This window comes from Monopterus albus, unplaced genomic scaffold (genome assembly GCF_001952655.1).
Source record: "Monopterus albus unplaced genomic scaffold, M_albus_1.0 scaffold33.1, whole genome shotgun sequence".
Taxonomy (NCBI): domain Eukaryota; kingdom Metazoa; phylum Chordata; class Actinopteri; order Synbranchiformes; family Synbranchidae; genus Monopterus; species Monopterus albus.
Window position 1 is genome coordinate 1,020,864 of NW_018127913.1, and position 17,152 is coordinate 1,038,015.

Consider the following 17,152-nt stretch of genomic DNA (forward strand, 5'->3'; position numbering starts at 1 on the left):
ATTTTATTACTTCACTGCATAGTTATTAAATAAAAAACTTTCAGTGTAATATATTTGTACATCCTTGTCAACCACAACTTAATCTCTAACAATTTGTCTTCCTCCCCTGTACTCACATATTTGTCTTGGTATAGTTACGTGGAGAGAATTTAACTGATTTTGTATTTACTAATGACACTGTTATCTGTAGGCTATAATCTAAAATAAAACTATACATTTTCTACATAATGTATCCTTGTGTTCATGTGCTCTTTATGTTGGTAATTTGAAGGAAACAATGGTCCACCGTTTGTATTTGTCAGAGAAATTCCATTCCCTCAGTCCTGTGTGGGAATGAATGAACATCAGTGCTGTAGTGAGCAAAGTCAACTGCACCTCCTCTGTTCTCTGGGAATAATACCCGACTCTCATGTCTGAGAACCTCACTATCAGGGACGATGAGACTCAGCTGATTAGACTGATTAGATCCTCCACACTGGATGAAGCTGGTGTTAATCAATCGTGTTAGCTGCTGCAGCAACATGTACAGCAGACTTTCTCCCCTCAGTAACATGGTTACCTAACCTCAAGGTGAAAATCCACACAGCACTTAACTTGGGATACTTTTTAGATAAAAAGTGAACTTTTGCAAAAAGTCCGCTACTTCCAGAGATGCACATGAAACCTTGTACGATACTGCAGGACAATCAGTTCATTTTAATAATCTAGTGTGTGTGTGTTTAACATACTTGTTCCACATATGTAAAAAGGTGCCCACACAACAGGCTCTTCAGATCCCAAAAAATACATTTATTACATGTGTGACAAATGATGGAGTGAAAAAACGTGAATGTTGCCAGCACAACTTTACAGACCCAGTAATTCTACAGACATAACACTCAGGCTACACTGTAAAGTAAAGAGTAGTCAGGGTAAAGGAAGCCAAGAACACAAGGTGTTTCACAGGAACTCATTAGCAACATAGGTCAGATCACACAACCTGCATGAAGAGCAGAATAGCAGTCCACTACGCATTCAGATATACATATAGAAATATACATATACAATAAATCTAAGAAAAGAAAAACCACAATAGCAGTGATCAAAAAGACAACAATAAACTGTTACAAAAACAAGGATAATTCATCATTGAGACCTTCTGGATGTGGTGTTCTCATGTAAAATATCCATTTAGATTCTGCTCTAAGTAATTTTTGAATCAGTGTTACCACCTCTTTGTGATTTTCCAGTTTGTTGTATGGCACACAATGACAATGTTGAGACTGAATGGCCAGTTCCTTTGAAATGTCTAGCAACAAATTACTCTGAGTTATTTCTGCATATGCACTTCTGTGCTCCAAAATGTGCATTTTCACAGATTGTTTGTTTTCCCAGTGCACCGAATGTCACACAGATATGAAAGGAGGTGAATGACGCACTGATATGCAGCTGAGACACTGTTTGATGCTCAGAGTTTTACCTGCAGTGTGGCTTGTAATTGTGTTTGTTTTCCAACAATTCTCACACACCACACAGTTGCAACAGGGAAAAAAGCCAGTCATTCTGTCCACATTTCTATGGATGGAAATAGAAGGACTGGAAGAATCTGCATTTACAAGATAATCTCTTGCATTTCTTTCTTTGTAATAGGAGAAAGGAGGAGTGTTAGAGGAACGGCACTCTATGACCTGGATCTATAGAAAAAAACATCCCAGTGTTTCTCAATAATTCTCTTAATGTCCTCACTAAGAGGAGATTAAGTGGTTGCACACACATCAATGACCCCTTGTGGACCTATGATTCCTCACTTGGTTAACATCCATTTTGTGGACTTTCGCAAGGGCTGAATCGAGCCAACTAATTGGATAGGCTCTCTTCTGGAACATTCTGTGAATTTTCTGAGACAAATTCAAAATCTTCCACAGTGGAGCAGGTATGTTATAGTCTCAGAAACTAAGAATAAGAAAGTTCTTTCTTTAGGGAAGCAGGGTGAAAGCTAGAGGCATGAAGAGTACTTGCCTGTGAGTTTTGTGCAGAGGGTTGTCAGCATCTGTCCACCTCGAATGTAAACCCTGGTGTCCAGAAAGGAAACCTCACAGGTACTGTGCCACATTGAACCTGATTATGTGAGCCATAACTGACATGACATAACATGACTTGACACAATGAGGGCCAAAACCTGAACCCATCAATACCCCATGGGACTGTAGATCAAGCTGCTTATTAAACTTAAAGAAAATGTTAGTCAATGCCAGGTTTGCCATCAACACTAACAATTTGGTAGGCTAGGTGGATTCTGATTCTGGCCACATATATATGACATACAACATTAAAATTCTTTATTATTTCCACAGGATCTCCTGGTAGATGTTTTTATTGGTTAGAAAGGGTGACTTTGCGTGTCCAACAGCCTGGCTCAGTCGCACAGCACAGTATGATCCAAAACTTTTGAAATAGCATAACAACCAAAAGTAGAGTGAGGCTTTCACAGGTATATGTAAATATCAGCTTCAGTGTCCATAATATTTACAACCAAATCTGTTGAAAGTACACGCTGTACACGTACTAAGTGCGATGGGAATGGTAGTTATTTTTTCTAATCTACAGTGGGATGCTTTTATTTAGCAGTGTTGTGCAGGTTATTTAAAAATGTAATAGCTTCTTGCATTACCTTGGTTACTTTGCACACATCTGACATACCTTTTAACATCCCCATAACTCCACATCCACACACTGCATTTTTTCTATTTAACACATGGAGATATACAAAACAAAATGTTGTAGTCTACCAAGGTTCAGCCTACGGTTTGGAGGTATGCTATCTGAACACCATCAGCAGCTAGCCGAGGGGGCAGCTTCACAAAGATATTGTCTGGAAAATTAAGTCAGTCTACTGCAAGTTAGACAGTTCCACAAAAGTAAAGGCTTACTCTTTTTAAACCCAGAACAAAATGATTTGTGGTCCACTAACAGTGTTGCTGAAAGAACAATGAGGAGGGGAAAATGGTTGAGAGACCACAGTAACCTCACAGAAAGATAGTCGACCACAGAGAGGACAGGAAGTTCTGAGCCTGACTGACAACTGGTAGCCAAAATACTGAGCAGGGTATCCACACAGAAAAGTTACAGCAACCCAGCTATACCATTGGTCTAAAATGTTTTGAGCGTTTATGCTACTGTAAAGTATTTGTTTGTTTGTTTTACAATATTGGATCATTTCTTCTAAAATGTTTATGTGTATTTTTTAGTGATTAGACAGCAGCAGCCACTACTCGAACTAACACATACCAGGCCAGTACTGTCAGAAAAGTACTATCAACCCAGCATCTTATTTCTGATAAGACAGCAAATCAGTCAACGGAGCATTACTGGGATTAATAAGAGTAAATTCTTTACTGGAGTTGAAATTGTAATCCCTTACAGGTTCCTAAAAAAAGCAAGCACACTTCTGTTCTTGAGATAGAACAGAGACAGTAGTTTTACTGTAGCAGCGTTTTCACTCAATATTTCGTGGTCCTTACTCTCCTTTTCTTTTCTTTTTTTGTTTACTTTTGTACTAATTGAGATTTTTAACACTTAGGTCTGATAGTACAGTTACTGTACCTCATATCTTGAATACACTGGCTTGTAAATATACAGTGAAGTGGCATATGTAATCAAAATGGGTTTTACCTAAGAGGGGAATCATTTATGTGTTTCAACTGCCACAAGATTTCATTATTAAAGAACAGATGCAGACTGATTCAAGGAGAGCATAGTCTGCAGCCACAGTGGCTTTATCGACTCTATTCCAGGTATAATGAGCAGCGCCTGTAGAACAGGACAGTCGTAGTCAAACATACTTACCTACAAAAAATCAACACACCTACTGATATCTGACAGTTCTGTCACAGTGACTTTATTTTGAGTTTCAGTGTGACAGTTTCCATTGTTAATTTTCTTGTCACCATCCACACCTTGTCAGTCAAACGTTGGTGCAGTTAGTCGAGGGCGGCGTGTCTGCTTTGCTGCGGATCTCCTTGATGTCATTGAGTGGTGAGTCACTGGCACCGATTTGGCATTTGAACACCTGCTTGTAGGCCTTCCTGAAATTCTCTGACAGGAAGGCGTAGATGACCGGGTTGACGGATGAGTTGCTGTACGCTAGACAGTGGGCAGCCACCCGTAACACGAAAGAGGCCTGGTTCAGTGGGAAGGTCCCAAACTCCACCCAGAGGTGAACAATGTGATGAGGGAGCCAAGAAATACAGAACACCACCACCACCACCAGCACCGTCTGAGCTGTCTGGCATCCACAAATGAAGAAGAGAGAACAGAGAGGGGTAGAGAGATTTAGTCAGTGCCTTCAGGTACAATAGTAATAACATTTGGATGTTGTATTTGAGTGTGAGTGCTACTCAGGATAAAAGAATAAACCAAGGTTTGAGAAGTTAGTGCCTTTCAGAACATGTTGATGTTAATATTCTCCTGCTGCAGTCACTGCTGTTAGGATATTCTTTGTTTTATTCCACTATGTGCTATAATATACCAAACCCTTTGAATACAGTATATCAAATACGCCAAGGTATTTATGTGTGTTATTACAAAGCCTGGTGTCTGCGCACGTGTTTGCATGGTGTTAATAGTCCACCAGAGATACAAAAAGGATTCAAGAGTAAGAAATTATCTTGTCATTATTTAAAGGCTAGGTTAGGCAAGAGGCCAGTCTTCCAAAATATTTCCTTTAAAGCTGCACTTTTTAAACAAAACTGGCATATGGTATTTATGACATGTTAGCAGAAAGTTGCCTATTTACGCATGCATTTCATTAAAGTCCTTTTCATACTTCACTGAGCAGATCCAGCTGCAATCCTGTAAATGTTTAGATGGCCCTCACATCTGAATTGAGTACAGTGCAAATGCTCATGCCTACTATTTATTCACTTGTACAGTACATACATGATGTTGTCTAATCCATACAGTACATCGCATACATCGTGTGTACACATCTACAGCTACATTAAGCTTATAATAATTCAGTATGTCTGTACTGAAGCTTCTCATCTCAAGGCACTATAAGACCTCACTGCTTGGCAAAAATAAGATAATTCTGTTTTAAAGTTATAAACATTAAAACAGGTTACATGTCGTGACTTGTAGGTGGCACCTAAATACTTTTGAGATAGGTCAGAAAACCCTTGATAAGCACGCATACTTCACATGTGTATTCACTTAATGATTGTTTGGGTAATTCATTAATGAGGAACTGACAGCACTCATACCACTTCTTGTCATCAGTATGTGTCTATTAGAGATGTAGAGAGCAGTCATAATGTGAGGAACTTCACAACTTAATGTGACCATTTTGATCTGATCTGCTGAGCCCCTGCAATGCATCTGAAGTTAGCAAGTAGATATATTCCAGAACTAATTAGTTCCAATCACTGAAAAAGAAATATAAAAAGCCTGGAATTCATTAGAAATGCAGCCTTTTTTCTGTAGCTTTGCTCAAGAAATGTTAGAAATTATAAATAAAATGTTCAGAAATCACAGTTGTCAGGAGATGATAATGCAGCACAGCACAAAAAAAAATGGATGCATGCACTCATATACAGCATTTATGAACGTACATACTGTGCTGACCTGCAGGCTTTTGATGACCGGTGGTGAACTGAAGCTGCCATATTAAAACTACCTTAATAACCAGATGTTGTGATGATGACTGCTCACTTCTTATGCACAAACTATCTCAAGACTTTCTGGGTGTACTATTGCAGGCCAGATAGTGTTCGGACAGTTGCACATGTTTGTTCTTCACTACATTTAATGTAAAATAAAAAAATAAAAATTACATTGCAGTGCCATTTCTTTGCTTTCAGTAGGTCTTTGTGAATATAGAAAGAAGTATGTGGGAGCTATTTCCTTTTCTAACAGTATTAATTAGACATCTGGCTACTAAATGTTTCTTGTGTTGCTTCAGTGTTAGTTCACATGTGGTTCAGAGCCGACTGGGAGCTGTCACTGAGACTGAGATTGACAAGTGACAGTGAAAAATGATACAAACTCTCACATGGCTTGGTAGTAAACATGGGAACATTTTGTAATTGAAAGTACAGGACAATGTTCATAAACTCTTTTATTATTGTTGTATTTTTAAAGCAGCACTAATCAAAATGAGATATCTGTGCTCTCTTGTTTGCCATGTGTATTAGTCTGCTGATAGTACATTCTTGGCCTCGCTTTGTGCTTTATTGCACTTTCACTGGCCTGTTTATTATTGTTGTATTTCTTTAGTTAGCCCCAGTGTTTTGTTGTTGCATATTTAGTCATCTTTTGTATTAGTGTTGTTCCATATTTTTCCCTTGTATTTGGGTAGTAGTTAGTCCTTCAGTTGTCTGCGTTATTTTGTCTTACATCCCTAGTTATATATCAGTCACCTTACAAACCAGTCTTTTGCTGTGTCAGTTCCCACTTTTGTGTTCCCAGTTACCTTTCAGTTGTCAGCCTTTGTTTTATTTGTATTTTATAGGTTTACTTTGCTGAGTCTCCCTGTGTTTGCGTTGCTTATTTGGTTGTCTTAGTTGTCGGGTCACTCCTCTCAGCTGTCGTCTTTCTTGCCAGTTCTTTAGTCTATGTTGCCTCAGGTTATTTGGTTTCCCTGCTGGAATTATTAATTAAATCCTTATGGTCCCATTAATCCCTCACCGATGTCTGCATTTGAGGTCATTTATTCTCATGCCTTCACATTGAGTGTAACTGGATTTTTCAAAAGCACAGAGTAAACTTTTCAGCTCAGAAGTAACTGTAATAAATGAAATGTACCTATGGATGTAGCTAATAAGTACTGCAATATCACGTTAGTGCAAATGTTTGTGCAGTCTGTTGAAATGCTTCACCAGTTTAATTTAAGATCTTCCTGGAGTTGAGTGCAGTATTGTCCTTTTTCAGAGCAAATGTATAATGGAACTTATCAGATGTATCAAAGATAAACATCACTTACTAGACCATATCTAGTGTCACACTGAATTGCATACAAATATCTAATAAAGTGGCCAGTGAGTGTATGTTAACAGCGTTTTGTCTGAAAAGCCTCCCTCAGCCCCATGAGAACCAGCAATAAGGCTAATATAAGTAGGAACAAATGGGAGAAAATGCCTTTCACACACCAGCCATGCTGTCTCTACTTGTAACCCTGTTTTGTCAAGAGCTCTTAGATGGTAATTAAATTGTGTATAGTGATTTATTAAAAGCTGTCAAGAGTCAGATATGATATTAATCTGACAATGATCCATCTTCTTATTTATGTGTTTATAGAGTTAGAGTTTGGCAATGTGAATATATTTTTGTACTGAAGTGATAAAAATCAAAGAGAGGACACAGAACAGCTGTTTGTTTTTAATATTAGCAGTTGTTATGATGTGATGTGCTGTGTAATTCTGGGCTCATTGTGCTGTTTTCTTGCATTTCTGCTTTCTGCATAAATAAATGGGGACACAAAAACTAATGTTGTGAGTTTAGCTACAACAGAATTTGTGCAGAAACCTCCATGTAAAACATCCGTGATGATCAACAGGTTTTGGCATCAGTTAGACATTCAAAGTGTCAGTAACTGTATTTGTAGTTGTGTGAGCTTTCTGTTGAAGCTGCTTCTCACATCAGCCTAGAGATAAAACAGAATGCACTGCAGCTATAACATCATTATTTATTCGCTCAGAGGGTTGTCATCCTTTGTTTTGTTGCTAAATCAACACTTCCACCTCAGCCCAGCCTAAAATCTTTTTGTGTATTTTGTTTTTTGGCAAAACATTACTTTCATACTATACATTGCAAGGGACAATATTTAATACAATTTTGTTACCTGATAAAGAACACTGTGGCAATGTTACTTAATGTAGCTAAACACAAGTTTTAGGAAAAAGAGGAAATGATGCACTATTTTCTAGAGACTGAAAATCGGTGATGCATTTCATGTCTGGGGTGTAAACTCCAAAATGGTGTTTGGTCTCTGAAGCATTAGCATTTCCTCATTTAAACAATTCCAAGGCAAGATTGGCCAAATGTTCATTTTCATAATTATCCATAACCATCTGCATGTTCCATCTGGACGTTTGACTGGCTGGTATCACTGAAAGAAAGCTTCTAAACCCACATTGCTAATTACTGGCTTTTTAACCTGTGGTTCAAGACTGAGAATCCATTAAAACACAATTGTTTGCCAAGTCAAGTGAAATCCAACACTCTGGTATTCCCAGTGGCATTAATCAAAAGCTGTAATAAAAAAGACTTAGCTTTCATTCAGTCATTCATCTTCTACTGCTTAAAGACTTAGCTTTTTCAAACCAAAAATCAGCGGTACTCCAGATTAACTGAACATAGTATAAAACCAGAGGGGTAAAGGTTTAAAACTGGTTTGTCACGTCTTTGTGCAGTGAACTTGCAGAAAGATCAAGAAAGATTTAATACTTTTTCTACAGTAGGCTTTTGTGTCTCACTTGACTGTGAAGTTGGCTGACTGTTTACATGTATTTCACAGAAGCAGTGGGAGTAACCTTGCTCTACCCAGCTGTTGCTGACATTACATGCCACAGGCCTGTTGGTGAGCTGCAGAGACCCAAGTGAGCCAACACAAAGCCACTGTGTGGCGCACTGCAATTTATCTATTTGTGTCATTTCATCTTTTATGGAAAGCGCCCCTCTCTTGTTTGACATACAATATGTGCTAATGCTTTCAGACTGCAGATACAACATCACACCAACCTCATAATTAATTGACAACAATGCTCAACAAGTCAGAGCAAACATAATTTTCATTTGAGATAATCAAGTTTAGCTCATCATTTTGGGAGATATGCTTCTTACTTCTCTTGCACAGAAATGCAATAAAGTCACTCTCATGCTGCTCAGGAGACAGCTAGTTTAGCATAAAAACAGGAAGCAGGGGGAACAGCCAGCCTGCTCTGTCCAAAGGTTATAAACACCACCCACACATCTAAAGTTGACTAATTATTAACATGTTATATCTTTTTATCAGAAAAACTGAACCAAGTTCTGGATTTATATGGGCTCATTGTGGAGCTATTTCATCAGCAGAGACTCCGCACAGTCATTGCATTTGGACAATAAATTGTTCTGCACATACTGCACACACATTTACATATATCTGTCATAATTAAGTTAGAAAAACACTCAGCCTACTTGGTATTAAGAATTTGAAATGACAACATCTCCCATTTAGGGAAAAAGATTACAGAAGTATCAAACATACCTGTACCAAAGTCGCTGCAAAGCCTCTGTAGGCAGTTACAGTACAAAACAAAATAAAACACACAAAACATTCCATTGAACAAATTTAAAAGAAGTTAAACAGCATTTGTTTGCATTTACTAACAACATTCTCCAAATACATCAAGGAAGCTGGTGTACCCGGAGAGAACCCGCGCAGGAAAACATGCAAACTCTGCACAAAAAGGCCCCAGAACACTTGAACCCGGAACCCTCTTGCTGTGAGACAACAGCGCTAACCACTGTGCCAACCTGCTCACAACATCACAAGCCTTAATGCTGCTAGTCTACTGTAGCAAGTGTTTTTAAGTCTAGGTGTCTTTCAAAGTTAGTCAGCACTAAAAGCATTTTTAGTCCACTTTAACCTGCAGGAGGTTCTGAAAGCCTGTCTCAAGTGCGCTGCTTCTGCTGCTGCAGAGATAGATCACTGAAGACTAAAGATGAGTTCATAGCATCCCCCAACGTTTTTACCTGGGATAAGATCCATCAAACAGACAAGCTTTTTATCATGGAGATGATTTTGACTGCTTCCTAGAGCCTAAACACAGAGGGTGTGAAGATATGACTACACATATATCACCATATTTTATCTTTTGTTTGTATGAGAGAAAAGGCTTCAAAAGTGGAAGCTCCTGTCTCCTGGGGCTAATGGTATCTCAGGAACACTTTCACAACTGGAACAAGTTAACTATTTCCTGGCTGTAGCTGTAGATATAGTGTATGAGAGGTATTGATCTAACTCTCGGCAAGCACTGATCTACAGTCCATAGAGTCACTGTGGTCAAACTGTTGACAGTGGTGACATCTAGGGGACATTGTCATCATTAGCTAACACACTTACAATTATGGTGTGCTGAGTTTCTCACAGGAAAAACAAACAACAAAAGAGCCAGGTTGTGTTTTTGCATGATCTCAGTCAGAGTGAGGAGAACGGAGCCAAGGAGGTGAATCATGTGAGGCTTGTGACATGAGTTGTTGTACCAAAAGGAGTTTCCGCTTAAAAATAGGCATTGCCTGACAGCACTTCTACGTTGATCTCACACCATGGAATGAAGTGAAAAAAAAACAAACATTTTGAAATAATCTGACACAGTATAAATCAATATTTTGTGGGTAGTTTTACATCATTCTGTTTTCAAATAATGGTAAGACAGTATCTGATCTACAGAAATGTTATCGCTGCTGCGTGTGTGATTCATTTTCTGTTGATTCCACAAGCTACTACATACTGTTCTTATCATTAAAACTGACACACACTGACACTGCCAAGGAAACAAGGACTTTGGCACTAACACCATATTCATGTATTCATAAACGCACAAATGTGAATTTTGCAGCTGCCAATGTAAAAGTACTCCTTTTTGGCAGCATCACATCTCATTATTGAAGTAGTTGTCTTACTCAGATTTGATAACGGTCTGCTCTCCCATTACTTATAATTTGAGAGTAGCCACCCTATCAATTCAAATTATTTATTACAGTTTGAGGTTAATGTACTGTTTCCCAGCCATTTATCACAAGGCTGTCAGTGTCTGATTCCCTCCGTGCATGCTCCACCAGTCCTCTGCACAGTAAATCATCAAACTATCAGAGATTCCTGTTTTACTCTCCCCTGTTGTTTTAAGCCTCATGCAATAAAGCATGTACGGTATATGGAGGTGTACTAAAAACACACTGTCATTCTCATCAGCCCCTTCCCTCTCAGATCATAGCACAAGGCACGATTCACAACGTGCTGCTAAAATGACCAGCTGTGAAGAACAGTGGACAAACAGATCAACAACCAAGTGGACAACAGCAGCTCTCTGGGAAAAGAAATGACCTCCACTTAGAATAAGGAAATCTAGATGGAGGTTTGATTGCACATTTCCCTTTGGTCACATTGCTGGAGTGTACTAGAGCTTTAATTAATAGTTTTGTTTTTTTTAATCTAAGGGAAAACAGAGGATGGAAACTGTTACCTCTGGCTGCCTGATGAACTGGAAGAAATGGTAAATCATAGGATGGAGACAGACTGGTCCCTGGCTGAGTAAAGTGCAAGTAGCTGTGAAATATATCCTAAAGGTCAGGGACCTCCTCTTTGACTCAAGCCATACAGTATGTGAACAGACAAAAAGGGAGAGAGCTTAGTGAACTACAGTATGAACACATTGAGCTAGACATACTGCATGGAGGCTATTCAGTAACATACAAGTAGTGAGTGCTTTTGCTTAAGAATCGGTAAAGACTGACTTCATTTACATTTATTATTATCTTTAGCAACATTATCGTTGTCATGGCAGATGGTGGTGTAACACATAGGTTAAGTAATTTCAGTGATTTAAGCATTATTCTTACAGGATTTCCTTTACAGTGTTGGAACTTAAACTTTCCACAGTTGTATTTCCTTATTAAGTCGTGCAGATTGATGCAGCTTTGCAGTAACTGGTCTCCCAGTCTGTTTTCTGGTATTTACTGTGTTTGTTACTGATCACAGTCAAACAAGTTCACAAACATATGGCTGTTATCCAACCCCAAGCCCACCAATAAATTTACACATACCTTTTTCTTTGACGCCTCTGACTTTTTGGACATATTTCTTAGTTTTTTGTGTAAGTGATTTAAAACCTGCAAGCAAGAGGACACAGGTAAGCTTTCTGATAGTTCAGCACTGTCCATATTCATTAAATGACCCATGTCATTAGCGTTTCTCACCTTTGCATAATTGAAGGAAATCAGCAGCAGAGGCAACACATAGCCAAACACAAACGTGCACACGACATACACTTTCTTCTGGTTTTGATCGGGCCACACTTCCCAGCAAAAAGTGTAGTTCTCCCCTCTGTGAAAAATGTTCTGGTAATACATGACAGGCGCTGCCATAACCAGGGACAGTATCCAAATCACCACCACCCCGATGAAAGCATGCTTCGCCACCCGAATTGAGGAGGACTTTCTGGAGTGCACAATGGCAATGTATCGGTCCACGGACATGGCAGAAAGGGTGAAGATGCTCACCAGCATGGACACAGTAAAGAAATAGTGGATGAATTTGCAAATGAATGCTCCCAGGACCCACGTCGGCATCATGTAGATGGTGGACTGGAAGGGGATGCAGAAGAGCAGGTAGGACAGGTCCGCTATGCTCAGGTTGAGGATGAAGATGTTGGTGGTGCTCCGCGGTTTCCCAGGTTTGCTCCGGGCCAGCACCGTGATCACCATGGAGTTGCCCAGCACACCGAGCATAAAGATGAGCCCGAAAACCAGCAGCGTGATGAAATTATCCGTGCCGATCCCGAATAAAAGTTTTTGATCTTCTGCCTCCGCCCTGCTGATGTTCCATGGCTCTTCCAAGAGCCACACAGAGTCTGACAAGTTCATGATTTTTCTTTTACTTCTTGGATGAATTCAAAACCAGATTCACCTATGGGGTGTCTGTGTTCCACTGCTGCTTCAGGACAGGGAGTTTTCACAGCTGGGGTTTATGGTCCAGTGCGTGCCCATTAGCGCTCTTTAGAAAGTAGTTCTGCTTTCCTCGGTCTTTATCTAAGTGTTATCTCGGTGTTTCGCCAAATCCTCCACTTTATTCTTATAACTCACCCTACTAATACGAGTAAAGAAGAAAAAGCCCAAATACTATCTGGTTCTGGGTACAGTATTCGTGCCGCTGTGCGTCTTGGTGCCTCTCCTGGTGCTCACCTGATGCGTCTGCGCACCCATCCACTCTACACTCTACTACTCTGCGTCTGGACCTTTTCCCTCACATTATAACAGGGGATGGGCTGCGCTATTCACGTCAGCACCCAGTATACCACCTCCCAAAAAATGCCAAGGGATAAAACAGACATACTTTTCTGGATATGTTTGGCTCTCCAGATATCTGAAACCATCCCCGAACAGTGTGAGATCAGTGCCATTTTCCTAGACTCATTTAGTTTTGACGCAGTAGCCTACAGCTTGAAACCAAATGTTGTCATTAACTGCACGGTTTGTATGCCACGGGCAGTGTCGTTCAGCAGTCTAGCTGTGATTGCCTTATACGAACTTCAACATGTTTGCCATAAAAATGAAATAGCTTTTTTTGTTTAAGTGGTGTGATCATTAAACATGATTAAAAATGGAAATAAACAATGTCTTTTTCTAATTAGGATTGTCTCAGAACCAACTAGAGATGTGCAAAAGATATAGTCCATAAAATTTGAAAATTACATCATTAACAAGTAACATTATCAAAAAATTCTACCATTTGACCACTTTACAGACAATTTAAAAGTGTATACTAACAGTTCATTGTAACCGAATAGTCACACATACAGTATGTACTGTGAGTGAGTATGTAATGGACTCCACATCAAACTGTTCTTCAAGACTCCTACCTACAGAGAAATCCAACAGAATAATGGAATGAGAAAATCCAACAAAAAAATTATTGCATTTTTAAGCAACATAGATATGAATTATAAAATTCAAAAAATGGAAAATTCTTCGACCCTGCCTTTCGCCCGCAGCTGGCTGGGATTGGCTCCAGCCCCCCGTGACCCCGTTTGGGACTAAGCGGTTTGGAAATTGATTGGTTGGTTGGTTGGAAAATTCTTCAGCTGTTTTTGACCATGCAGAGGCCATACCTACTGCGCTCCCTCACGCTGAGTAGATTTCCCAGAAGACTCAAAGGTCATGTTAAAGTCAAAGTAGAAGAGCTGTTGCTGACTGTTGTGTGTTAACCATTAGCTTATTGTTCAGTGATGTGGAAAAAAAACCTCTTAAGCTGCCTTTATCATGCTGTGCTTGACTGATAACATTTCATTAAAAGGTTAGAGCAATAATATTCATCTCCATAGAGAAATGGAGCAAATCCATGAGAAGCTGGATCAGATTTAAATTGCTCTAAGTGTGGCTGCAAGTTGGGGTGCATTTCTGTGGTGTTTGATCCCCAAGTGATGATTACAGTTTTTCACAATTGCTAAAACAATAAACCCTTTTCTCTGAACCAAATTCTCAATAGTCTAAACCAATTTGTTGAATAAATCACTCTTTCTGCAAAACCTTAAACCAGTTCAGGCACTTAGACTCTGTTTGCAGATCTCATGCACTCTTTTTGCTAAACTCTAAACACATTCTCACTAAAACACAATTCACACTGTGATGAACCTGTGTTGCAAAACACTAAACAGAGGACAGCAGAACTTAAACACAACTAAAGCACAGTTGTCACCGTTTACACACAACGATTTAAAATTGTTCACACTTGTTTCTAATTATGTGATGAGAAGGTACAAATCATAAGCCAGTTCAAAGTGCACAGATGGCACAGGTACATCCATCAACTATGGAGAACAATATGAGAGGTAGAGGAATATGAGGTGTTGGACAAAAAGGACGAGGAAGAGTAAGACCTTCCACCATACAGCTCTTTCCTCAGCCCAATAGAAGAGTTTTTCTCTGCATGGTGGTGGAAAGTCTATGACTGAAACCCATATACCAGTGAAAATCTCTTACAGGCAATAGAACTGGCCTGCGGTGACATAGACGTGCAGTCTTGTCAAGGCTGGATCCACCACACCAGAGGGTTTTTTGCCCATTGCCTGGCAAGGGACGACATTGCCTGTGAAGTCCTCTGGCCGGGCCCAGCTCAAAGATGTGATCCTGAGGCAGAATAATCTTTCTGATGTTTTCTTTCTTCTTCTTTTTTTGATCGTAACATGGTTTTTGGTAAATTCACTATACAATAAACTTTTTTTTTTGTAACTACATGCCCTGGATGCTGTGTTCTCCTTTTTTGATGTAGTGTCTAATGACTGAGCTGCAGTGTGTATATGATTGACTCGTGTGTATGGTCTGAAGGCATTGTTTGATTTTGAGTGCTGCTGACCTGGTTTAGAAGCAATTGCTTGATTTTGCCAGATGAGTCAGAGGTTTTGGGAATTTAGTTTGAGTATTTGGGTTTGTGTTTAAGGTTTTGAGAAAATGAGTGGTGGTTTCAAGAAACGTGTTTTAGCAATTCAGAAAAACTGTAAACAGTATGGATGTTACTGTGACACCTTAATCACTTAACTCTGGATACCTTGGGGCCAAACGAAACAAGTTGTGAACACAACACTGGCACATCAGGTATTATGCTGTTATGGCAAATTTGTTAGCGCACAGTGGCCTAATTATAAATATCTAGCAGTTATAGAGGTGTATAAGCATTAATGTGGAGTCATGTCTCTGTCTAGCTGGCAAATATAAATCCAATAGTGACTCTTTTTTCTTTCTTATTTTATCTCTGTCTTTGGTCTCCAGCTAATCCTGAGGAAAATGTCTCTTTTTCTACTAAATGCTCCAGCATGTTCCCCAGCTAGTTGTCTGCCATTTGGTGCTTGGAAAGCAATGTTATGTTTGAGTAAATGGTTAGGCCCAAATGCAAGACACAGGAAAATAGTATTTCAAAAGGTTTAAAGATTTACTGTGGGGATTGTAGATGGACCAAAGCCACTCTAGGTGGAGAGCAGCGAAAGAAGGTTATAGCACAAGTCTGGCATCACAGGCAGGTGGCACTCAACAGCAGCCCTGTCTCCTTGGCTCCTAAGAAGTGCAGACAAAGCAGATGAGTGCCATACTCACAGATATGAGGGGTTTTCTTCTTGCAGGAGAAAAGTGGAACTCTGACAGCTGGAATCCAGAGACAGCATTGGAGGCAGAGAGAAGATGGCAGCATGTGTAGAAAATGGTGGACCAGGTAAGTGGGCAGGCTAGTATGATGTGGCTTCTCTGCAGGAGGACGGTGGACCATACAGGTATAAATAAACATGAGTATATTTAGATTTCTTTACCCAGAGGAAGCAGACCAGGCAGGTGAGTCCACAGGTAAGTGGTTTCTTTACAGGTATATAGCTCTGTATAAACAACAACAGGTGAGCAGGTAACAAAACACAGTCACCAGCAAAACAGATGTCAATGAGCAGTCAGGAAAACACACAAGGTCCAGTATCGGAGTCAGAAACAACCCAAACATTCATACATAGAGAGACTGAGGAAACTTGCAGATTCAACAAAGGCAGAGGCAAAAACAGGAGTCTGAGGCAGAAGCTAATCATGAGGTGACAGGTTCAGGCTCAGGCATCCACTGTTTGGCTGGAGAGCTTCGCACTAGATGAGAAACAATCCAGCACTGACTGGAAAGGTGTGGCAGGTTAAATAGGGAAATAATCAGCAACATATCAGAAATCAGAGTGCAAGATGAAACTGGGAGCAAGAGTGTGATAATCTGCTATGGACAACAGGAAGTCAGGAAACAACCACAGCATCAGCGCTTTTTCACCAGAATCAGCTGGCTGGGCCTAAAACAGCAGAGTTGCTAGATGAACAACAAGCTGAAACAAGCTCTGGGCCAGGGGGAGCTGCAGATTCAAGTGATAAATCTCTGTAGGTTCATCATCACAGAAAGTGACACCTTTCACACTGGTTTCACATTGTTTTTAATGCATTGTTTCAACTATATCGATTGTGGCTGCATGTTTCTATTGGTGAAGGTTCTGTTTGTGCATTCATCACTTTTTTCCTTGCCTGTTCAATCACTGCCCACTCTGCCTAACCTTTCACTTTCTTTTTGTTTTACAGCTTCCCTGTAACATGCAGTGTATCACAGCACTAACAGGTCTTTTATAACACAGACATAATAATGCACACACAGTAGCCTACACATGTCAACATTTTCACACTGTTCCATTAATCCAGAGTTGGTGCTAAAAGCACAGCAATGCACTAGCAAAGGCAGTGAAGAAGACTGATAGTGAGTTGACGTGGATGTAACCAGTGCAGGTTTCCGAAGTTTAGAAAATATCATCTTAGCAAACGATTTCTGAAGGAGAGAAACCATGTAGTGCATTCGTTGTAACTCAAGGACATGCAGAATGTGTTTTACAGGTTTACAAAGCAACAATGAATGTAGACA

General features: G+C 39.8%; 1 protein-coding gene across 1 annotated transcript; it reads right to left on the reverse strand.

Annotated features, from left to right (window-relative positions):
• Positions 1 to 729: 729 nt before the first annotated feature.
• LOC109958540 (galanin receptor type 1) lies at positions 730 to 12,942 on the reverse strand. Its single transcript, XM_020597255.1, has 3 exons — positions 11,935 to 12,942; positions 11,782 to 11,847; positions 730 to 4,264 (listed from the first exon to the last, which is right to left on the reverse strand). The coding sequence occupies exons 1-3, from the start codon at positions 12,598 to 12,600 to the stop codon at positions 3,944 to 3,946; spliced, it is 1,053 nt and encodes a 350-aa protein (XP_020452911.1). The 5' UTR covers positions 12,601 to 12,942; the 3' UTR covers positions 730 to 3,943.
• Positions 12,943 to 17,152: the final 4,210 nt, after the last annotated feature.